The 24558-nt window shown below is 46.1% G+C and overlaps 1 protein-coding gene across 1 annotated transcript in view; it reads right to left on the reverse strand.

Annotated features, from left to right (window-relative positions):
* Nucleotides 1-24558, reverse strand: part of WWC2 (WW and C2 domain containing 2) — a 202420-nt gene that overhangs the window by 95673 nt on the left and 82189 nt on the right. Inside the window, exon 2 of the mRNA XM_039250692.1 lies at nt 9430-9539. Coding sequence (XP_039106623.1) covers nt 9430-9539 — 110 coding nt within the window. The remainder of the gene's footprint in view (nt 1-9429; nt 9540-24558) is intronic.

Here is a 24558-nt window from a genome sequence, read left to right on the forward strand (position 1 = left end):
ACCAATTAGGACAGGAAAATTAACTTGTCGATTTGCTGAAATGTTCCGTGACATGTGCTGTTTAAAATGTTTTGCATGTGAAGCTCAATCTTACGGTTCCCCACCCAGCATCACTGGTTGGCCCTGGAGGCTGCAGTCAGTCAAACCCAGACAACGGTACGAGGGGATGTGACGTGGGCCACAAGGACCTCTGAGGGCCAGGCTGGTTCTGGAAATGTCTAACTAACCTGGTGTCTGGGGATAAGGGATAACACTAGGCTGGAGTGGTTCAGGCTATGAAGCCTGGGTCCCCTTAGGGCTTAGAGAGGCCCTGGGTGACTTACAAAATGGCCAGAGTGAGCCAGACACACTGCACCACTAACCCAGGCCTAGAACCTTCACTTCACAATCACTGGTACCAGAAGCTGAGCTTCCACTAAAGTAGTGTTTTCAACTCTCATTTTTCTTTAAGATTTTATTTTTTTATTTATTTTGAGAGAGAGAGAGTGTGTGAGAGAGAGGGGGGAGCGTAAGCAGGAGAGGGGCAGAGACAGGAGAGAGTGAGAATCCCAAGCAGCCTCTGCACTGCCAGCACAGAGCCCAAGGCGGGGCTTGAACTCACGAACCATGAGATCATGACCTGAGTCGAATCCAAGAGTCGGATGCTTAACCGATTGAGCCACCCAGGTGTCCATTCAACTCTGATTCTTAACGATGTAAATATTTCAACACGCAAAGGAGGCATATTTCATGTAATTATGAGAAAAAAATATGCTGGAGTCAATGTCCAAAGAGATGCAGGAGGGACCAGTCCTTGGACAGCCCCTGATGACCAGTCCTCAAGGTCATCGGCACGGTGGGGCAGCCTCATCTGGAGAACAAGGAGAAGGGGCAGCTGCTATCAGCTAAGAAGAGCCTACACTTCTCGATTTAAGATACTCATTATAAGTCAGGTCTCCAGCTCTCCAAGCATGTAGTGTTTATACTCGTTTCCAACACATAAATGCAATCTGACTCAAAGTACAGAACTCACCCACTAAGGAATGGAAATTTATGGTCTTAGAACAGTTTTCCTAACTGTGGATGACCTGCAAGAATCCTCACCTCCTCTTATTCTTGCTCCTTGAATACAGGCTAAACCTTGGTAATCTGCTTCTGATGAGTACGACAGAGACTAAGTGAGGGGATGTCACTTGAGACCAGATTACAAGAGGCTGTGCACACCCCCTTGTATGTACCGCCCCCCCGCCCCCCCGCCGCCCTGCTCCCTGCTCTTCTTGGCTTTCCTGCTGTGATGAAGCAAACCACCACCATGTTGTAAGCTGCGCTATGGGGAGACCCAGGTGGCAGTAATATGTGGGGCTGCTGGCCCACAGCCAACAAGGAACTGAATCCTGCCAACGACCACGTGAGTGAGCATGGAGGCGGAATCTTCCCGGCATGCCTGGCTAACACCCTGAGGACAGACAGCCAGCCTGTGAGGCCGTGAGTCAGAGGACGCCGCTAAGCCTTGCCTGGCTCTCAGCACCCACAGGAACCATGGGGTGGTAAGTATTGTGAGCCACCGGTTTGGGGGTGTTGCGTCCTAGCGAGACACACAACTAAGAAACCAGACAACTAAAGGGATTAATACAAATTCAAACTACAAGTGAAAAACTTGAAATATTTATAAGTTGTAATAGTTACAATAAGATATGTACTCTGAGTTCTCTCTCAGTATCTTCAGAGGTTTCGTCTAATCATAGTTCCCCCACATACTGGGGAACTGGCATACTTTCAATAAAATACCTGTCAGCGGCTAAACTGCCACAAACCATTGAAAGTAACACTGACTGACATTTAAGTGGATAAAGTACAATGATAATAATAATAATAATCAAGGATGAGCAGGCATCTGGGTAGATCAGCAGCAGCACTCCAGCAGGCTGCCTTCAGTGGCATCTATGTGCTACTAGAGTCCCCGCGGGAGTGTTTATGTTTCTGAAATGCTGGGCCGTTCAAACAGGAGCTACGACAGAGGCTTCCCAAAGGCGCCTCAGAGGAAGGCTTCATAAAGCGGGACTGTGCTTCATCTCCATTGGTTATATTTGCTGAATGGACTGCGAAGAATTTTTATTAAATGTAAATACTGGAAAAGTGTATTATAAAAATGTGGATGACCCTGGGAAATCACTGGGTTAGAATGCAGTATAATTGGCAGGATGTCTGTAAAACGTCACGTAGATGTGGAGACAGAGAACATGCTGGAAGTTACCAGAGTGTCACATTAGACTCTTGAAAGGAAGAGGATCTCTGTCTGTCATGCCTATTTCTGTTCTTTCTGTCATGCTCGGGAAGAATGGATGAAACAAACATGAGTAACTTTCCGTATCTTCCTTTCTAGAAAATATCTGCGATGTTTATTATCTATTGTTATTTCAGCAGACAAGTGCCGACCACCTACTGCGTAAAACAGAGGAAACAAGATGCCCAGCCATGAGTCCCTCCTTCCAAGGAACTTACAAAGCAGAGAAAAATGTCGACACATGAATTAAACACACACACACACACACACACACACACACACACACACACACACACAAACACCCCTAGCTTGTCCAGTAAAAAGTAATAAAAGCCCTGACAGGAGAACGCAGGGCCGTGGCTGTTTAAAGACACAGGGTTCTCTCTGGCTGAAAAAGAAGGTTCCAAGCAACAGGCAGTGAGGGAACAGGGCTTCGAAAGGTTCCAGACTATGGCCCTCGGGCCTTGACCCCTGTTGACTTTTCCAGTCACCCCCCAGGTCCCCACAAAGACACACACCTGCCTTCGGCCACTCTGAATTTCTTTCTTTCATCACACCCTGCTTTCTGTGGCCTCTCTAGGCCTTAGGCTTTAACTCGTCTCTCTTCTTCCAGGAGGGTATCCGTCTCCCAGCCCCCAACCCCTATCCCAGCTCCCTGTTCCCCAGGCCCAGTTCACTCAGTCACTCTTTGGGTATCAGCTCAAAGCACTGCCTCCAGCAGCCACAGCTGAGCCGTGTAGAATGGCCCACACAGGGCACCTTGACGCGCTCTCCTTCGTTCTGCTCACCCGGCGGCGGTTCTTTCCACATGCTGCTATATTTTCTCCTCTCTTCCCCCACACTCCAAGAGGGACTAGCCGGTGGTTTCTTGAATACCAGGTTCATATGTATGAAACACAATTTGTTAAGCGATGCGGTACCAACAAAGGTTCTGAGCAAGGCCGTGAAAGGATCCCAGCTGTATCTGAGAAAGAGCATCTGACAGGAATGTGAGCTTCTACTGTATCTACAGACCTCAGCACTAATTCGACAAGAGAGTCGGAATGATTGTGCAGAAAGTGTTTTTATAAAGGGAAATATGTTAAGTGAAAAAAGTTTACAAAACCATATGCATAATAAACCCACTTGTGGTATAAAACATATTTAAACCTCGGTGTGTCTGTGTTAATAACAAAGAAGTCTGGCAGGATACACACGAAGAGATTTAGAATACTTCGTTCTTTTTGGGTTGTGTGAATACGGATGCTATTTTTCTTCCTTCGATTTACCCATATTTTCTACTTTTCTCCTCTGCACGCGCATTACTTTTATTAAAAAATTTTAAAAACGAGAGAAAGAAAGGAAAGGCAGAGGTAATGAGGGTCTGGATTAGAAAAATGACAGTGGAGAAGAGGTTAAAGGAGCAAATTTGATATCATATTATACATAAAAATTGTGTAAACTGACAAAATGCTTCTACATTTTTCAATTTAGAAATCATGAGGACTATAATGTATCAAAAACTAATAAAGTCCAAGGGAAAACAAAAGAATCCCATTTTGAACTTGTTCATTTTCAAGTTTCAATGGCAAAACAGGTGGCAGTGTCTTATGAATAAAATGTCTGACAAACCATTGGGACCCTCAAAGGCAGAAACAAGGGCAGAGGAGTCGTTTGTGCGGTGAGGGCGGAGAACAATGGTCCTGTGGATAAAGGACAGCACACCAGGGGGTGGGGGTCAGGTCACATCTTCGGGGAGTGACGGGCTACAGGGACCCTCAGTACGCGGCAAATGAGGGGAGAGAGAGGGAGCAGATGCAGAAAGGCAGGCTACAGGCTCCGGAGGAAAGACACGGTCATCTACGCCAACGCTACGTCAGGGTGGAAGGACAGGACCACTGTGCCGGACAATAGATCCCGGAAGTGAACTATATAGATTATTACATGTTAGTGATACTAACAACTGTTAGTTACTCTCATCAAAAGCAAGTATCGCTACCACCATAATATGTTTCACTCACATATTTTAAGTATCTAAAATGTTTCTTTACAAAATCGCCTAACAGTTTACCCTCCCAGGAAAATATAAAGGATAAAATAAGGCAGAGATGAAATAGGAGGGTCCCAAATTTATTTCCCTTCTTCTAAAGGAAACAGCTCCATATAAAATATCACAAACACTTGAGGAATTTTCATCAAATTTAAACACATGTGTTGCTTCGAAACTGATTCAGAGGAGTTTGGTTCCGGTGACACGGGGTAAACACACCCCGTCCCATCTCTCCTACCGATTACAATCAAAAACCGAGGACAGCAAAACCGGACAGCAAGAACAACACCAACAATGGACAGAAAACAATCAAAGGACGACCCGGCCCAGTGACCACGAGCAGGGACTGTGGAAGGAAACTGGAACACTCAGCAGCAAGTCCTGTCTTGTGGTTTTATACACCCTTCACCTCTGCTGCTTCCCAAGCCCTAGCGACCACGAAGGAGAACAGACCAAACCCGCTCTGTCTTGCCCAAGGCCCGGAAGGGAGTCGGGGTGCCCATGACCATCTGGAAGAAGCCCAGGAAATGGGCTGAATCCTGTGGCGGCCATCAGTGGTGGTGGTGGTGGTGGTGGTGGTGGTGGTGGCGTGGCCCACCGGCTCGGCTCCTCACCGCTCTGTCCTGAGACACACGCGGTCCTGAGGAGCAGCCAGTGGTGAGTGGCCAGGCCACAGCCACAGCACACCTGCTGGCATGCCCGGACGAGAGGCTCCACGGGAGCCGGAGGGCATGGGGCAGAGGGGAGACTTGAGAGAGTGTCCAGGTTGGGTGGCCCTTTTTAAATTGGGTTGTTTGCTCCTTAGAGTGGATCTCCAGGAGTTCTGTGTGGGGCCTGGATCTGGGTTCTTTGTCAGTGGTACTGCGAATATTCGCCCACGATACCGTACGCCGGCAGTATCCTATTCCTTCAAATATGCTGAGTGAAAGAGTCCGTTCACCAAATCAGATGTACTCAGTTTATATGAAGTTCTAGAATATGCAAAACTAACCCATGCTGATAGAAATCAGAACAATTCGTAGCAGTGGGGGGGGAGGGGGGAGTGATTGGAAGGGACAGGAAAGAACTTACTAGGGTGATCTGCATCCTGACTGGAGAGGCAGTTACAAAAGATTTATAGACTTGCCACAAGTCACTGAGATGTACACTTAAAAGCTATGTATTTTCTTTTAGGCAAATGAGACCTCCATTACCAAAAGACAAAAACACCTATGTACAACTCTAAGGCTACCAAAAAGTTATTTATTTCTGCTTACAGTGATACTATCAAAACCTCATAAACAATACTTCATAATGACCTTTTTGTTGGTTACCAATACCCCCCACCAATATCTCTAACCCCCACGTCACACAGACCCATGAAAAGGTGGATTCTATCATGAAACACGTAAGGCCTAAAATACTATTGTCAAGGTCAAATCTTTTACTTCTAGATATTTAATAGTGTCACACACAGAAACAGTATTAAACAGCCACACAATCTTTATTTCATTTTTTTTAAATAAAGAGAAAATAATGCTGAAACGATATAATGTCAAGACACACCATATGTGTGAACCAGCTGTGAGGAGAAGATAACACCATTTGTTCCCTAAACTACTTCACAGGGATGTCTTTAAGATTAATGAGATAATGGAGCGGATCCTTTTTAGTGAGAAAATACTTGCTGTGGGTAATTTGGGCACTTTGAGACAAAGTAGGTGCATCAGGCCACAGGGATACCATTACTGCACTAAAGCAAAATGGTAAACTTAAAAACCTATAGTGTAATAATCAAGCTTTTGAATATGCACAGTGGTGCTCTCTGAAGCATAATTCATACTTGGAAGAACTTTAGTTTCTTCAAAAATGAATAGAAAACTTTCAGTGTGTGAGTTAAACAAGAGAGCTCTTCCATCCTTCCAGCATTTAAGTGTGTACCATTATACTAGGCACCCCAAGGATAAAGAAATGAAGATGCACTCGCTATCCACAAGATGCTCACAATTTAGTGAGGAAAACAAATAAATAAGTTAAATGCAGTCTGACACATGCTCTTTGAAGAGCCCTAAGTACCTGGCACTACAGAAATACCTGGCCAGGGCACCAGCTCAGAGTGGGGGCGGAGCCCTGCGCGGTGGAGGGCTGGGTGCCAGAGGAGGCCTGTGGGAGGCAGTGAGGCCTGGGCAGAGGGGCCCCAGAAGGATGTGGCCTAAAGGGAGAGTCGAGCGGCTGGGCAGAGAGTGCTCCAGACTCGAGGCAACACTTGCAAAGAAGCTCACAGCACAGGGGCAGTGTCCTTCAATGCAGGGGGTGGGTGCAAGAGTCGAAGGTGCAAGCGGAGGCCTGTGGGGACACATGGGAAAGGGCCGAGGAGCAAGGAATCAAATGCATACATCTGGAACCCTGGCCAAGCCTGAAGAGACAAACCTGACAGCCGTCACCTCAGGGAGTAACTGAGGGCCTCCCCCGAGGGGGCCTGCAGGCTGCACACGGAAGACAAGCACAGAGACCCTCAGACCAGGGACAGGGGACGAGAGACAGACAAGGGAAACGGGGCAAGAGCAGCCCTGTATGTTAAAAAAAAATAATGATAAATTCCAATAGAAGGTATTATGAAATCCAAAGGAGTAAAGAGCAAGAGGAAAATAACCCACAGTGACAAGGGACTCTGTCGGATGAAGGAAGACGAGACCGCAGTGTTGTCTGGATCGGACCGTGTGTGGGGGTCTCAGGTGAGCTCAGCTAGGGCAGTTTGTGTGACACGATGGAGAACGACGGCCGAAGTACCGTTCACGCAGGCTGTGGCTTTCAGTAAGCTTCACAGAGAAGGGGGGAACGGGGACCACAGCTGGCGAGGGGTTTGGGCTGAAAGACGGTTCTGAGTATCAGTGAGCGGGGTGGGGAGAGACAGCTGTTTATTTGTCTGAATTTTACCAAAAGTAGTTGCTTCCATCATAACATTAAAATATTTGGGGGCGACTGGCTGGCTCGTTTGGTGGAGCGTGCGACTCTTGATCTCAGGTTGTGAGTTTGAGCCTCACGTTGGGTGTGGAGATGACTTAAAAAAATAAAATCTTAAAAAAACATTAAAATAATTAGATACCAATCACTGATAGGAAATAAAACCCACATAAAATAATAAAATGAAGAAAGGTTTGGGGTAGCTGGGTGGTTCAAGTCAGTTAAGAGTCTGACTCCTAATTTCAGCTCAGGTGATGATCTCACAGTTGTGAAATTAAGCCCCACATCAGGCTCTGTGCTGAGCGTGTAGCCTGCCTGGGATTCTCTCTCTCCCTCCCTCCCTCCCTCCCTTTCTGTCTCTCTCTCTCTCTCTCTCTCTCTCTCAAAATAAATAAACATTTTTAAAAAAGAAAGGTTTACTAAAAAATACAAAAATGAAAGCTAACTTTAAAACCCAAAATTATGATTTCTTCATGGAATTTGTAGAAACTTTCAGGGAAATATCTTTCTATACAAACGTCACATTTTTTCTAATTACAAAGAAAAGAAACAGCGGTAAAACCTACAGAAACGATCACTTGCAGTTATGTTGAACTAATGTGTGCGTGAAAGCTGGTTCCCAAACTGTGTGCACCAGATCACCCGCTGCCTGTGTTCACTGAAAGCCTGACTTCACTCTCCCGTGTCCCGCTCCTCTCAATCCCTCCATCCCATCCGCCTGTGAGGGTCAAGACCCTTTTCCAGCCCTCAGACCTCTTCCGCAACAGGACGCGGTGACTCCGAGCTGCCTGCAGGCCCAGCGCGGGGTAACAATCACCGCACCGCACCTCCCACCCGCCCTCTCCCCTGGCTGCTCGGCGGCCCCCGGGCTAGAGGCAGCCGTTCTCGGTGGTCTCCGTGGTCTCTTGGCACAGCCCCTCCTCGTGGTGTGAACTGTATCCCAACCACCCTTGCACTGGAGCCTCCCACCAGATCTCCGGAACTGGGGGGGACAGGGCCTTCTCCCCCAGCTGGGCACACCCCCCCACCTTCAGCCTCTGCACGCATCAGGCATGAGCAGAGCAGTTCCATCGGTTCTGGAACCCTTCCCGGTTACCCTGGGAAGTATTTGCACAGAAAGAGGAAGATCCTGACAGGAAATCTGCGCCAGGATGTTTTCTCAAATCTGATAGAAGTGCCATAAGCGTATTTTATTTAGCATACATAGGCTTCTAAGAGATAACTGTTATTAATATGGGCTTTTTGTGCCTCTCAAAAACTTCATCGCACACTTATATAGGGGAGGTAATCAAGAATCGAATAAGATACTTTTCTTAAGTTTTTATTTCTATTTTTGAGAGGGAGTGGGGGAGGGGCGGGGGGGTAGGAGAGAGAATCCCAAGCAGGCTCCACGCTATCAGCGCAGAGACCGATGCAGGGCTCAAACTCAGGAACCGAGAGATCATGACCTGAGCCGAAATCTAGAGTTGGACACTTAATGACTGAGCCACCCAGGCACTCCAGATACTTTTCTATGTAAGTTATTCCTAAAGATATTATTCCTAAAGATATTTTTAAAAAGAGTACTATATTATATAAATCTTTAGTGTAACAGACCTACGAGAAATAAGATAACAGAGTATAAACCATTATGTATTACTCAAAATCCATAAAATTTAAAGGATTAGTTTTTAAGTCAAATAAGCAAAATGAGCATCAGTGGGTATATCACGTGTTCATCTGAATAAATTTTTTAAAGGGGTGGACGGAGAGCCAAACATAAACACACACACGGACACATAAAAAATACTCCAAGTATGTGTCTTAAAATGATGTTCGTGCTGGGCTGTACGCGTGTCCAACTCTGTCTGCGGCGAGGACAAGAAGAGGAAGAAACACAACCCAAGGAGCGGCAGTCATGGGCCGAGGAGGCCAACAGCTCAGGGCCTCCGCAGGCCTCTCGAAACTCACCTCCTGTCCGGGAGACACATGCACGGACAGACAGATTCACTTCTCTGTCTCCGACCCCATAAGCCCAATTCTATTCATGTCCCAGATTCCAAAACAGGCATTTACATTAATATTAGTCGCTGACAAAGTGGGGTTTGCAATAAAGAAATTCACTTTGAAGCATGCTGATGCTTTCGCATGATTCTAGATTTGTGGGGGGATCACTTTTCGGCTATGGTTGCTTTTACCAAAGTGGAAAACTTACTGTTGACGTGATCGATGTAGTAGACACCAATCTGTGGGTCAAACCCTGCTTCCCAGCCCCACGGAAGTTCATCCCCAACACAATCGGCAAACGACAAGGGCTTCGTTAACCTACAACAAACCAGAATAAATGCACAGGTGATTCTCTCCGTCAAACCACGTTTGTCAACATTCAGACCCTCACCACAGGTGAAGACGTGTCTAGGCTGCGTTTCCCTGTTCTTGATCGTGTCTAGAACTTCCACTGCTGTGTCTGAAATCTTAAAGGAAAAAAACAAGGGTAAAACACAGAGATGAACATCCAAAAAAGTAGCAGTAAGTCATAACATCCTTTTCAAAGTTCACAGCTTAAGACTGGAGGATAAATCCATACAATAAATAAATAAGGACATGTTCTTTTATTTTATTTTGAGAAAAAGAGAGCGCGTGCATACGTGTACCGCAAGCGAGCAGGGGAGGGCAGAGGGGGAGGGAGAGAGCGAACCTTACGCAGGCTCCATGCCCAGGGCGACCATGAGATCATGACCTGAGCCGAAATGAAGAGTTGGACACTGAATAGACGGAGCCACCCAAATGCCCTCCAATAAGGCCATTTTAAATCAGCGAGCAGTCCAAGCTGACAGGAAGGACACCTGTGTGGGCCCGAGGCTCTATCTGTACCGCTAAATGGCTATCTCATTACAAAGAGGATTTTGTCCCAGGATTCAAACACTGGCATCATGGGAATCATGACAGCAGTAACTCCAGACGAGATACGCACCAGGCTACACTAACTTCAGAGTTCGATGCTCTTACGTACATTAACTGAATACTTCCTTGGTTGTGAGGTCTGCTATGAGTTGTTCTTGATAGGAGGGACAAGTTTATTTTTGTAAGTATCTTCTACATAACCGTCACTCAACACAAGTTTTAATGAAAGCAAATGCACAAGGTATTTATGTATCGATGTGATGTCACCTTTTGAAACTGCCTTACACGTTCTCTTCAAGCTTTAAAATGAATGAGGAAACTGCAGTCTCTTAAGCAGAGTACAGGTTTCAAACCTGATCATGGGTTGGGCACCACCAACACAATTCCTACACACAAAACCGCCTGGAGTCCCGCTTATCCACGCTCGTGAATATCAACAATGTCAGAGCTCAACTGGAATTAGCTCATTTCCCGAATCGCATCATTCATCAGAATAACGAACTATGTCAGCCACACCCTCCAGAACTCTGGCAGAACAATATGAAAAGGAGGGAGGCCCTTTCTTCCCAGGCCTCACCTCCGGTAGCCTCCTCCAAGGACATACAACACCAATGGATGAAAAGAAGAGAGCGCCTCCTTTTCTCTCAATGTTCCCACAGCAGGAAATCTGCCCTGGACCTAGCTCCAGGGACACTGTTTTTTGACAGAAGTCATAATGAGAGCGACCAGCTGTGCCACTCATTCACTATGAGGCCACCTTACCGGGAGCCTCCACCTATCCCAGTTCCTTCTTTTTCAAGCGGTGATCACGCACCCCTTAACCTCTCCCTGCAGTTGAACTGCCTCCTAAGATTCAGGTGAGATGAAAAAGGAACGAACTGAGAATAGCGTCTAGGACATGGCAAACAGTCACCAAACGTTAGAGATTATCGATAACAGCACGACACAAGAACTCTCTCGTCTGTTCTTCAGAGGGATGGAGTCCCACCATGGTTCTCAAAGTATAGCCCTCACGACCAGCAGCATCAGCACGTGGGCACCGGTCAGAAATGTCAAATTCATGGGTCCTGGTGGAGGCCCAGAGAATCAGAAACTCTCAGGCCCAGCAACGCACGCCTCATCAACTCTTCCAGGTAATTATGGAAAACCTGGGAACCACTGGCTCAGAAGGTAAGAGCTTGAAATCTGGCATCAGAGACCTGGGTTCAATTCCTCTTCTGCCACTTACCTGCTGTACAACCTACGGCAGGTTATTAATCTTGAAAACCCATTTCCCAGTCTTCTTTTAAAGGTGGGTGGATTATGAAGTTTAAATGAGGACTAAGCAGCGTAATGCTCAACAAATGGGGAGCTTCAATATATAGTCGATGAGTGAAGGGAGCCTCAGGCAACTCGCCGTATTTACTCAGCAAACCTGGAGTCGGTCCAAACACAATCTGAGTCCAAAAGCTGTGCTCTTGGAGTTGTGCTTAAATTCCATCTCAGATCATAAGCTGCCATGGAAAACTGACCAAGGAATTAGGTACTATATCCAAAAATCTCCATACCATAGGAAGTGGCCCTGTCTTCATACATTGTAAGACAGAACTCTGTCTACCCTGACCAAGTGGATTATTAGATAAAGCCCCTTTGCCAAGTTACCTTGGATATTATTCTGTTCTCTTTCCCTAACCCCTCTTATCAATGCCGTCTAAAGCACACAGACACATCCTAAAAAAATGAAAAAGACATAGAAATATAACTTTAAATGGCAAAAGAGTGGCATTACACAAGTTTTATCCTGGTACCAAATCAACATGTTTAAGCATGAGGGGGATATGAATATATTTATCACTTGAAGAATGAAAAATCACAAAAGCTTCAGAACATGTGTTATGATTACAAGTCATGGTAATTTGACTACACTTGGAAATAATCCAGTTTTTCCTACTGATTGTTCAATAGATAATAAGCATTTTATTAACTGTCACTGTTCTAAGACTAGAATTAAATCTATAAGTATACATGTAATTATGAACTCAGTTAAAAATTCAGACGTTTCCATTCTTGGGAATTTTAACATAAAAGTTTCTTTGCAGTGTTGCTACTTCAAAAATCAATTAGATGCTTTATTTTCTGCACCTGGATAAACATCTATCTTTTCCCCAAACTCTATCAATAAGTAAAACCATTAAATACATATTTATAAATTTCAAAATTTTAGTATGTAATTCTTATCCAAATTACAAAATATAAACAGAATAACATTCACAGATACCAAACAAAATTAAGCACTCAATGATGCTGTTATCCTGATAATGTGAACATATTACTCTGAGACACTGAGAAGTTAACACAAAACAAAAAGAAGTTAACAGACGCATTCCAAAATCATAAATAATGTAACTTAGAACAAACACAGTAAGCAGAAATGTTGATTAGTTTCTAAATTTCTTCCTCTTGTTTTGCACAAGGAATCTCTGCAACATTCAATCTTCCTCTGATGTGGAGGAAGTAAAAATCAATGGGAGGTTTTTTGTTGTTGTTGTTGATTCCTCACAAAGGAGCAACATCATGCAAAAAGCCTGAAGCTAACAAGAGTCTTTATGCTAAATTCCAGAGATTACTCTTTGCTTTAAAAACAGCCTTCTTGTGCACCGTGACTAATGTGAAGAAAATGGCAATTTACAGCGGCACGGTGCCAACTTTCACATACAAAATTTGAACTTCGCACGGGTATTTCCCCTCGTTGTGGGCATTATATTATCCCTGTACACGATCCGTCATTTAGTATTTATTGTCAATCATGGATACCTGTCCTGTGACATGAGACGCCAGCCACAAAGACTAAATATTTACTCTTGACAATCACGTGGTGCTGTGTACTGTGTCCAGAAGAACAGAGTTTGTACTCATCGCACTAGAAGAAAAGGCACTGGACAGAGAAAGCCATTCTCAGGTTAACAGAACTCTTGCCACAATCCAAGTCCCCCGCATATATAGTTTAGCCTGAATGATAATAGAGGTCTTCACAGTTATTTTTACTTCATAGCATCTGGGGCTGCCATTGTTGAGCTAACTCAAAGCAGAGTTCCTACCGCGAGCGAGCGGTCTGGGATGACTACAGAATCTGTCCACACTAACGCTACCAACAACAGGGAAGAAGTAAGGATGAGGTTCACGATTTGGATTCAAAAGAAGGGCAAAATACCAGGAGTTTTTCTAATTTTAATCTCTAATGATGTTGATTAGGCTGCTCGGTTTCTATCACTATGCTAGTCAGAGGAAGTAGCAAAGGGACAGAAAGAGGGGGAATAATAGGAAAGAGTGAACAGGGGCAGCAAAAAGCAAACAACTTTTTAAAAAATATATTTATTTATGTTGAGAGAGAGAAGCGAGTGAGGGGCAGAGAGAGAAGGAGGGAGAGGGAGACTCCCAAGCAGGGTCCATGCTACAGCACGGAGCCCAACACGGGGCTTGAACCCACATATCGTCAGATCATAACCTGAGCTGCAGTCAAGAGTTGGGTGCTCAACTGACTGAGCCACCCAGGTGTCCCAAGCAAATGATTCTTAAGAGAAATTGTACAAACCAAGTCAGAGGAGGGTAACAAGGTTAACTCTGTGTCTTTGTGGAAAGTCACTAAGATTCTTCAAAACGAGTCATATTAGATGGGGGAGCCACAGAGAACACCGGGTCAAGGAGGAAACTGGGGCTCCATGATTTCTCAAGCTGGGAAGGTGCGTAACTGGGCAGCCTGATCAGTCCATTTCTTCAGACTGAGTTCATGCACTCTCTGCACCTGCCTGGGTCCCACACAGTCCTGAGGGGCCTGGTCTTCCTGTAACGCTTACCCGTGGGTGCCAGTTTTATCCCCTGGTGCCAGAGAGAACTAGTGTAATCCCTCTTCCGTGTGATGGGCACAACAGTCTTGTTTCCCAAACTTGCTCTCCTGGAACCCAAATGCCCGGTTCCCTTCACCGCACTCATAATCCCTTCTCTACTCAAAAGCCTGCCTGTCCTCAGTCCACAATCCACCTGACTCTCCCTGCTCTGTGATCACATTCCATCAATGATCATCAAGTACGGATCTCCCCTCTCAGAGTTAAATTTTCTCTCCCGGCAGCCTACAAATATACCCAATCCCTCTACCCCAGAAGAGCCTTTCCTCAAATCTTCTGGCTCCTCTTTAACATTCACTTCCTAATCACGTATTCATTCCAACCGAGAGATCTTAAATCTGTGGAGGACTTTAAGAGGCCCTATCAGTACCTCCCTTAGACCTAACCTCTTCTATAGCTGCTTCATCAATATACTACTAAAAGGCAGTATTTGTGGGTAATTCACCTTTGAAAAAGCAAACTGCTTCTGCCATTGGTTTGGGGACTCAACTACATTAACTGCAAAAATGTCAAAGCTTAGAATATTCTATGTGAAAAGAAGTCAACTTTTACGTGTAGTAATTACACTAAAATTAGAAAACATTCACTGTTTACCACATACCACACACATTCTTTAAAACACATAAATGTGTGTTAATTTAACTCTGCAAAGTAGATACAAGTATCGTTGCATTTGAATAGCCTGTGTAGGGGCGCCTGGGTGGCTCAGTCGGTTAAGTGTCCAACTTCGGCTCAGGTCATGATCTCGCAGTTCGTGAGTTCAAGCCCTGCATCAGGCTCTGTGCTGACAGCTCAGTGTCTGGAGCCTGCTTCGGATTCTGTGTCTCCCCCTCTCTCTCTCTGCCTCTCTCCCTACCCAGGACCAAGTAACATATACCTCCTTCTAGTCAGCATGTGTAGTTTCCGGCCATGTGGCGTCTTACGCAGTACATGGCTGTGGCTGTGACTGTCGTCTTCTAAAGCCTGCATTCATCCACTCATATGCTACTTGGATCTGACTCCCCACCAGCTTCTGGAAGAAGTGGCAAGAAAGGGGCCCTTTAAGAAGTTATGAGGGGAGAGAGGAAGGGCCTGTATGCCGAAGCAGCATCGAGGGGTCACTCGAGGTGCGTGCTCCCCGACACGGGCCTCCACATGGCCCACCTTCCCAGCAGAGCCTCTGAAGAAGTAGAAGGTGAAGTCCAAGCCCAGAGAGCAGGAGAGATGCATGTCGGGACACATAACTCTTACAGTCTTTAAAGATTTGACCAAAGATCAAAAGTAGCTTTTAAAAACTACTTATCATTTTTATATGATAGACTGAATTGCAATATCCTTTTTTTTTTTTTTTCAGAGAGAGAGAGAGAGAGAGAGAGAGAGAGAGAGAATCCCAAGAAGGCTCCACACTTTGCACTAACCCTGATGCAGAGCCCAGTCCCACAACCATGAGATTGTGACCTGGGCAGAAATCAAGAGTTGGACACTTAACGGGCTGACCCACTCTGGTGCCCCTGAATTGCGATTTCTACATACAACTACATGATTTCTATGTGCCATTCTGAAACAGGACATTATAAAATGGTTCACCTTAATTGTTTATACTGTCTGCCTATTTTAATTAAAAAAAGGTGGTGCCCTAAGGTCAAACCATGGCTTCTATTGCCCACAAGAGCTCTTTAATGTAAGCTCAGCCTGCAAATACTGATCGAGAGCAGCGGCTCTCAAACCTACATGTGCGCCTGACTCGTTGCGAAGCCTTATTAAAACAGACTGCTGGGCCCACCCTCGGAGTTTATGCCTCAGTAGATGGGAGGTGGGGTCTGGAAATCTGCATTTCTGACAAGTCCCCACGTGATGCTGATGCTGTGGTCCGTGGATCATACTTTGAGAAGCACCAGTTAAATCACAGGTCATACCCCTAACCCTCCCCAATCCTGGTGATGGAGAAACGAAAACAAACTCAATGTAACAATGAAACGGAGGCGGGAGCACCTGGATGGTTCAGTCAGTTAAGCCCCTGACTCTTGGTCTCAGCTCAGGTCATGATCTCATGGCTCATGAGTTCAAGCCCCGCACCAGGCTCTACACTGACGGCGTGGAACCTGCTTGGGATTCTCTCTCTCTCCCTCCCTCCCTCCGTCCCTCCCCCACTTGTGCACTCTTTCTCTCTGTCTCTCAAAATAAATTTTATTTATTTTTAATTTTTTAAAAATGTTTTTATTCATTTCTGAGAGAAAGACAGACAGCGTGAGCAGGGGAGGGTCAGAGAGAGAGGGAGGAGACACAGAATCTGAAACAGGCTCCAGGCTCTGAGCTAGCCGTCAGCACAGACCCGGACGTGGGGCTCAAACTCACAAACCGTGAGCTCATGACCTGAGCCCAAGTCAGATGCTTAACCGACTGAGCCACCCGGGCGCCCCTCAAAATAAAGTTTTAAAAATGTTTTATAAAAATCTGAAACCGGAGGCAAAAGCCTGTGCTTCAGAAATACCTATATTATGAAAACTATGGAATTAATGGCTTAATAATTCTCAGATTAGAGCTACTTCATTTAATTGTAAGTAAGGATTGTTTCCTCTCAAAGGACATTTAAATAATTTTAAAATAAGCTCTTCCAAAGCAAGCTTTTCTTTTTCTTTCATTGTCTCGCCTACATACAAAATAGTAACAAGTACGCAACATCAGTGGTCATCAGGAAAGTAAAAAACATGATGAGGCACCAGTTCATCCCCAGCAGGATGGCTGTAAGTAAAACAGGGACAACACCCCCGACATGGAAAGTGTTGGCACACAGTGGAGAAACGGGGGCTCTGTACATCGTAGGTGGGGTGCAGCCTGTGCAGAAAACAGTTCGGTAGTTCCTCAAAAAGCAAAACACAGAATTACTGTATGACCCCGCATTTCCGCTCCTGAGGACATGCCGAAAAGAACTGAAAACAGGTACCCGAGTAATTACATGTACACAGGCATGTTCACAGCAGCACCATTTACAACAGGCAAAAAGTGGACACGCCTCAAATGTCCATCAATGGATGAATGGATAAATGACATGTGGTCTACACACGCGATGCAGTGCTCTCCAGCCATAAAAAGGAAGGACATGCCTACACATGCACAGGGTCGATGGCCTCCAAAATATGATGCTAAGTAAGGCCAGACCCGAAAGATCACATATATGATCCTATGCATACGAACTGTCCAGCACAGACAAACCCACACAGATAGAAAGGAGAGGACTAGTTGTCAGGAGCTAGGGGAACAGAGACCCTCTAAGGGCAGACATGTTCTGGGATCAGGCAGAGATGGTGCTTGCATGACCCTGAACTGTCGTAAAAGTCACTGAACTGTTCACTTGAAAGTGGTCAATTATGTGGTATGTGAATTTCACCTCAATAAACTATTTTTTTTAAATAGTAACAAGTCATAACAATGCAAGGATTCCAAGTAAATATTTTCACAAGTGGAAGTTAAATCATAAAAATATGTGAAAACGTGCAACTTCACTAATAATAAAAAGAAGTGCCAAAGAAAACAATAATGAGGCTTAATTTAATTTGCAGCCTATTCGGGTATCAAGTTTTTGTTTTTGTTTTGCTTTGTCTTAATGAAACTTGGTTCTGGGGAGGATGTGAGGAATCAGTTACTTGCATTTGTTGCGGGTAATTTTGTAACCTGATAACATTCCTTTCAAGACACAATTTGGCAGTATTAAAAAACCACTAAAATGCTGATTCCCTTTAACTGAGGAATGCCATTCGTACAATGTACCCGACTCCTGTCCCACCGGACCCTTCCTACAAAGGCTCGAGCCATCTCAGGCCCTTCCTACCTGAACTCTCCCCCGCCAGCCTGTTCTCTGAGCTTCTCAGAGGCCGGGCCGCCGCTCTGTTCTCAGCATTCCGAGCACAATGTCTACCTCATACGTAGTCTGCTCACAACCCATGCTGACTGAATGGATGCAGATTCCAAGGAAAGAAATGGAAAAGAATGAAAACAATTATGGAAGGACTGTTACTGATTTTTTTCTAATTTTCAATTTATATAAATGTAATAGTAAATGCATTCACTGTAAGAGCAATAGGAAGGTTAATATTTAGGTGATAGTTGATAATTATGTTGATGAACAGTTAGTTGATAAGGTGATAGGTAACTGTGGGATGGGATAGGAGAAAAATCCTTCAATACTGCACCAAAAATACCTGGTCCCAGGACTTATTTTAGCCTATTACAATCACATCGTGTATCACAAATCAATAGTTAAACAGAAAAGAGACTCTTCATTACAGAGAGATAAAAGACTTTATTACAGGTGTTTCAATAATTCAGCAATTTTTTAAAAAAGTACTTTACCCTACAGAAGAAAACGGGTGGGGGGTGAACCAACACCTTAACCCGAACCTCTTCTCTGTCTTAAGTGCCAAGAAATGTCTGCCCACCGGATTTCTTGGTTTTGGAAAACACTTTGAGAGTTTAGGTAGATGTGCCAGTAAAGAAGGTAGGAATCCTGGTGAGAGGAAGAGGGCTTAACGGAATATTATCCAAACAAACCAATCCACCACCACGACTGCCCCATCTGCCGGCTTCCAGCTCAAGCAGCACAACCATCACAGACTCCATCACGGAGAAGACTGGAAGAAGCTCGAGGATTCACTCTGAAGGATGTGCTGTCGCCAGATCAACAAAGAAGGGACCCAAGGCTAGAACCTTGCTGGATTCGTCCTCTTCCTTAAAGAGGCTTCCTGAGTGGTTACAATGGTGGTGTAATGATTTGATCAAAACCTAAGGAACCAGGGGGCTCCTGGGTGGTTTCGTTGGTTGAGCGTCCAACTCTTGATTTCAGCTCAGGTGTGATCTCATGGTTCGTGGGTTCAAGTCCTGCATTGCGCTCTTTGCTCATAGTGTGGAGCCTGCTTGGGATTCTTATTCTCTTTCTTTCTGCCCCTCCCTTGCACTCTCTCTCAAAAAAAAACAACTAACTGAAGAAAAAAAAACCCAACTAAGTAACTAGGAGTATGTTTCTTAATGCCTACAACCTTATTCCATAGGGAGAACCCCAGGTAACTAGGTGTTTCATTCCAGGCTGTTTTTCTTAAGTAAACATATACATCCATATACTGAAGCACATATAATATTATGCACATTTTTACAAGATGGGTATTAAACTAAATAAACTATACAGACACAATTGTTTTGAGCCTTAAGAAACACAAAGATATTCTCATTATGAAAAATAGATAAAATAGAATAAACTATTACTAAAGTCCCGCCTTCATTTCCCTATAGAATGATCTATATTCCAATACTTTGGTTCTTTTCAGTCCATCCATAAACCCACATGCAATTACCGAACATACAAACAGGCTCATACTGTGTGCGTTTTCTAGGACTTTACTTAGTTTGCAACACAAGTTAGAAATTTTTCAATGATCGTAGCTATACATTGACCTTGATTTTCTAATATCTACATACACAGAATGGATTACAGCCCATTATTTGACTAGTCACCAATTAGCAGACATCAGTTTCAGCTTCCTTCAAGAGAAATTCATGCTTCGGGGCACCTGGGTGGCTCAGTCGGTTGGGCGGCCAACTTCGGCTCAGGTCATGATCTCACAGCTCATGGGTTCGAGCCCCACGTCGGGCTCTGTGCCGACAGCTAGCTCAGAGCCTGGAGCCTGTTTCAGATTCTGTGTCTCCCTCTCTCTCTGACCCTCCTCTGCTCATGCTGTCTCTCTCTCAGAAATAAATATAAATAAAATGTTAAAAAAGAGAGAAATTCATGCTTCAGTGAACATGCTTGTAAATATTTTCATTGTAAAGAGTAGTTTTTAGAATAAATTGCTGACAGTGAATCAAAGAATATACATACTTTGAAAATTCAAAAATGTCAATATGCATTAGAGAGATGTTAAAGACATATTACCATTTAAATTTGTTTTTAAATGTTCATTTTGAGAGAGAGTGAAAACGTGCACACAGGAATGGTAGAGAGAGAGGGAGACAGAGAATACCAAGCAGGTTCCACACTGTCAGTGCAGAGCCTGACACAGGGTTCGATCAATTGACCCTGGGATCATGACCTGAGCCAAAATCAAGAGTCAGACACTTAACCGACTGAGCGACCTAGGTGCCCCAGAATTTAAATGTTTTAATTCTGATACCTACTCTCCTCCACATGGGCATTACCAATTTGTACTCTCATCCACAAGAGAAGTGAGCACCCATTACCTCCAATCCGCCACCCCCCGACATGGTCGTAAGGGGAGGAGAAATCTATTAATTACTAGTAAGGTTTGTAACTTTTATATTTTTCTTTCTTTTTTTTTTTTACATTTTTAAAAAACTGTTTCTTTTTATTGGGGGATGGGGGTGGGTAAGAGAGGGAGACATAGAATCTGAAGAGAACTCTGTGCTTTCAGCAGTGAGCCAGATGTGGGGCTTGAACCCACAAGCCAAGCTGTGAGATCATGACCCAAGATGAAATTACACACTTAACCAACTGAGCCACCCAGGTGCCCCTGTAACTTTTCTATATATTTATTTGCTTCCCTTGTGAATTCTTTTTAATTTGAGAGAGAGGGCAAAGGCAGGGGAGAGGAACAGAGGGAGAGAGAGAAAGAGAGAGAATCTGACGCAGGGTTCAGTCCCACAACATTGGGATCATCATCTGAGCCAAAATCAAGAGTTAGACGCTCAACGGACTGAGGCACCCAGTCCCTGAAATGACCTTTTTAGAAGTGTGTGGTCTGTCCTTCTTATTGATTTACAGCAACCTGTGATACATGCTGGCATTGATCCTTTGTCAAGTTGCAAATATTTTTTTCCCAAGGATATTACTTGTCCATGAACTTTGTTTGTGATGAGTATGAGACTGATTATTTAAAAGTGTTGGGGGGCGCCTTGGTGGCTCAGTTGGTTAAGCATGCGACTTCAGCTCAGGTCATGATCTGACAGTTCATAGGTTTGAGCCCCACGTTGGGTGCTGTGCTGGCATCTCAGAGCCTGGAGCCTGTTTCAGATTCTGTGTCTCCCTCTCTCTCTCTGTCCCTTCTCTGCTCACATATACTCTCTCTCTCAAAAATAAATAACAAAAATAAAATAAAATTAAATTAAATTAAAATTAAATTAAAATAAAAAAATAAAATAAAATAAAAGTGTTGGGAAAATTGGGATAGCCAGTTAGGGAGAAAAAAAGCTAGATCCTAGATCTTCTTCCAAATAAAGGTAATTCCAGATAAATCAAAAGAATCACATGTGATAAATGAAACTAAAGTATGAAAACAGCTAGAACAAAAGATACACAAGAATTCTTTAAGACTTCTGGGTTGCATTTCTACATCCAGTGTCTCACATTGTGGATCTTTAACACTTGCCACTGAAAATAAACACAAGGAGAACAAAATCATACAAGAAATTGTAAAGAGCTGCCGAGAGGCGTTAAGCTTACAGGCTGCTCTCTTTGTTAGAAAGGCAATGAGTCAGAATTAGAAACGTGTTAGTCATGTTAGCACGAGACAGACTTTCTCCTTTACCTGACTGGAAGAGCTGAAAGAAAAGTAAAATAGAAAAATAATAGGACTAATGTGATGTCCCCTCTCTACCACCCCCAGCTGGGGAAACCTGGTCCCAGACCGTCGAAGACCCCGGCAAGGAGGCAGAACAGGGACAGGTTCTGAGTTAGGAAAGCGAGCCTAACAGCAGGCCCCTGGACCGAATACGGCCGGGGCTCGCAACCCGGAACCGTTAGCATCATCTGGTAAGTGAACTTGGCGGGAATGCAGGTTAGGGACGTCCTCCCTCAAACCGCGAAGCCAGAAACTGTCAGGCGTGAGCCGCGGCGGAGGTGAGGGAAGGGAAACCAGAGCTCGCGGTCGCGAGCCTGGGAGCGGCGCTGGATGCAGAGGAGCGCGAGGCCCCGGACACAGCGCGCTCTGCGAACGCGGACGAGGGTGACTGACGACGTCTCGGTTCTGCGCTTAGAGCAGCGCGGTCCCGGGACGCGTGCGCGAGCTCGGCAGGAGTTACGTCACGTACGTCGTGTGCGAGGCGCCACGGGGACCCACAGGTAAAACAGGGGCTGAAGTGTCCACGGGGCGGGGGCGCTGGGCGAGTCAGTGAGCCGGCCAAGGGCCTGCCTGGATGTGCCGCAGCTAACCGGACACAAGCAGGCGGCGGAAAGAAGGCTTAGAAACGGACTTCAACGCGAAGAGCGAAAAAGCCCGTTCACTCATCGTCCCACTGCTGCCAAGAGGAAGTCGCCAGAAACGTACCCAGAGAGGAGCGCGTCGTTCTGCTGCACCGGGTCACAGACCCTCGCCGATGGCTCCTGCAGGCTGCGGGCCTCCGGGACGTGAGCGAGGCAGGGGGTCCCCACCGGCGACCAGGGACCCGCCGCCCTCCCGGTGGGCGCGTGGCCTGAAGCTCCGCCCCCGCGACCGCCACATGTTTGCTTCGAAAACCAACCTTTGAGTGTGTGCCTGGGTGTCGTGCCAGCAGGGAGCCCCTGCGCTAACACCGGGAGGCGGCTCGGCGAACACGCTCCGCGCGACCCCGCACTCCGCGGTGCACGCACCGAAGCCCCCCGGCCGCGCGGCGGCGCCGCGCTCTCCCGTCACGTGGCCGCCGCGGAGCCCCCAGCGCGGCGGCGCCGCTGCCCCGCGTCGGGGAGCGCGACTTCCACACCGTCAGAGCGGCCCGCTGCACAAATCAGAGGTTCTGAGTGAACGTGTGGCGTTAAAACCGCCGCTCAACCTAAGGTTAGCACGTTCCCACCAAGCCCAGAAGACCCCATGTGCCTCGGCGCCCGCACCCCTCATCCCTACCCCCTGTCCCCGGCAGCCGTGAATTTACCTTCTGCCTCTACGGCCTTGCCTTTTCTGGAATTTCACCTAAACGGAGTCACACAACGCGCTGTTTCTAGTGCCTGGCTTTTTATTTAGCATAATGGTTGTTTTTGTTTTTTGAGGGACATCCGTATTGTTGTACAAGAAGCTGTTCCCTTTCTTGCAAAACAGTATTTGTTGTGTTGTACGGACGCACCGCGTTGCGCGTCGCTCACCGCTTCAGACACGGGGACCGTTTCCGCCAGTGTGAATAAGGCTGCTACAAACGTGTGCAAACAAACCGAGCTTTCGAGAGAGAAAAAAACCGATCAGACCTCAAGCTCGGCATGAAGGACCAAGCTGCACGACACAGTTGGCACAAGTTACCGGCACCGTGAGCCACAATACGGACCATGAGAGAAGAAAGAAAACTCAGCTCATACCAACAAGGAATTAGCTTATTAACCTCATTAACACCAGAAAATCACGATGCTTGTCGGGGGGCAGAGGGTGGCAGTCCTACTCGGCGTCGCTGCCCAGAAGCCGGACGTCTGCACTCCAGATGCCTGCTTCTCTGACTACCGAAAACCTCAGTGAGTCCACCAGTAAAGGAAACACCGTCAGCCTGATATACAGGCAGGAGAAACGTGCTTTTATACGTGCAGCTCCCTTAGCCTGGACTCCCTCCCTCCCTCTACTTTTCCAGTACCCTCTCCTTCCCCGGTTTCACCTTACGCTTGTCCTTCAAAACCCAGCTTCCCGAAGAGACCATTCCAAAAGCATCTGCCTCCCAGGCGAGCGTTCCTGCTCCCGAGGCTATGCTGTTCAACAGCACCGGGTGAGCTCTGGCGTGGGAAATACGCTTCCCATTTAAACTGGTCCTTTTCCACACTCTACCTTTTTCTAGTTTACTTGTGTGTTCTGTTCACCAAGCCCCTCCTGGTTTTTCTTCTAAGCACACAGCATGGCACTTGGCTCAACAGATGTTAGAGAAAACGTGTGAGTGATTTCCAGCCACGCCTCTCCATGGAGATACTGCGTATTAGAGCCGACGTTGACCTGATCATTCCATGGGGGGAGGATGGGTTCATAGCCACATGGAATGTTCAACTCACATGAAACAACCCTTGACCTCCAACTGCACTCCTTCCCTGAGACCCCCCTCATCTCAGAAAATGCCATGATCCTCAACCCAGATGCAGGAGTCACAGCCCCCGAAGCCTCTCTGCCCCTCACAGACCTCCCCCACTCAATCCGTCAGAAATCCCATAGGCTCAACTTCCAGACTCAGCCTCAACCCACACAGCTCGCTTTCTCCACCTGCCTGTGACACCAGCTCTCATCGTGGTCCCCACGGCCCTCTCCTTGAAAGTGCCCTCTATTACCAGTGTGGTGCGTACCCTTCCAGATCCGTCCCTGCGTCAAGCTAGAAACCTATCTGCAGTGTTAACATAAGTAATACGCTGCACGTGTCATTCTGCGGTTTACTTTCTTCGTTCAACAATATACCTTGGGACCTTTCCTGCTGCCAGCTCATTTTTTACAGGTGGCTTAGACAGTTTATTTGGCCTGTCCAGTCTAGTGCAGTACAGATGGACACTCTCACTGCATCTGAAAACAATACCAGACTGAATGTTACTGAAGAGGCCTCGGCCAGCCACGGACACGGATTCTGCTCGCCCTGCAGGTGCTGCCGGCTGCAAAGCACAGCTCCCCACGGGCAGGCAGCTCCCGGGGGAAAGGCGACTCCGGGCAGAG

This window comes from Hyaena hyaena, unplaced genomic scaffold (genome assembly GCF_003009895.1).
Source record: "Hyaena hyaena isolate Hyena2069 unplaced genomic scaffold, ASM300989v1 scaffold_377, whole genome shotgun sequence".
NCBI lineage: Eukaryota > Metazoa > Chordata > Mammalia > Carnivora > Hyaenidae > Hyaena > Hyaena hyaena.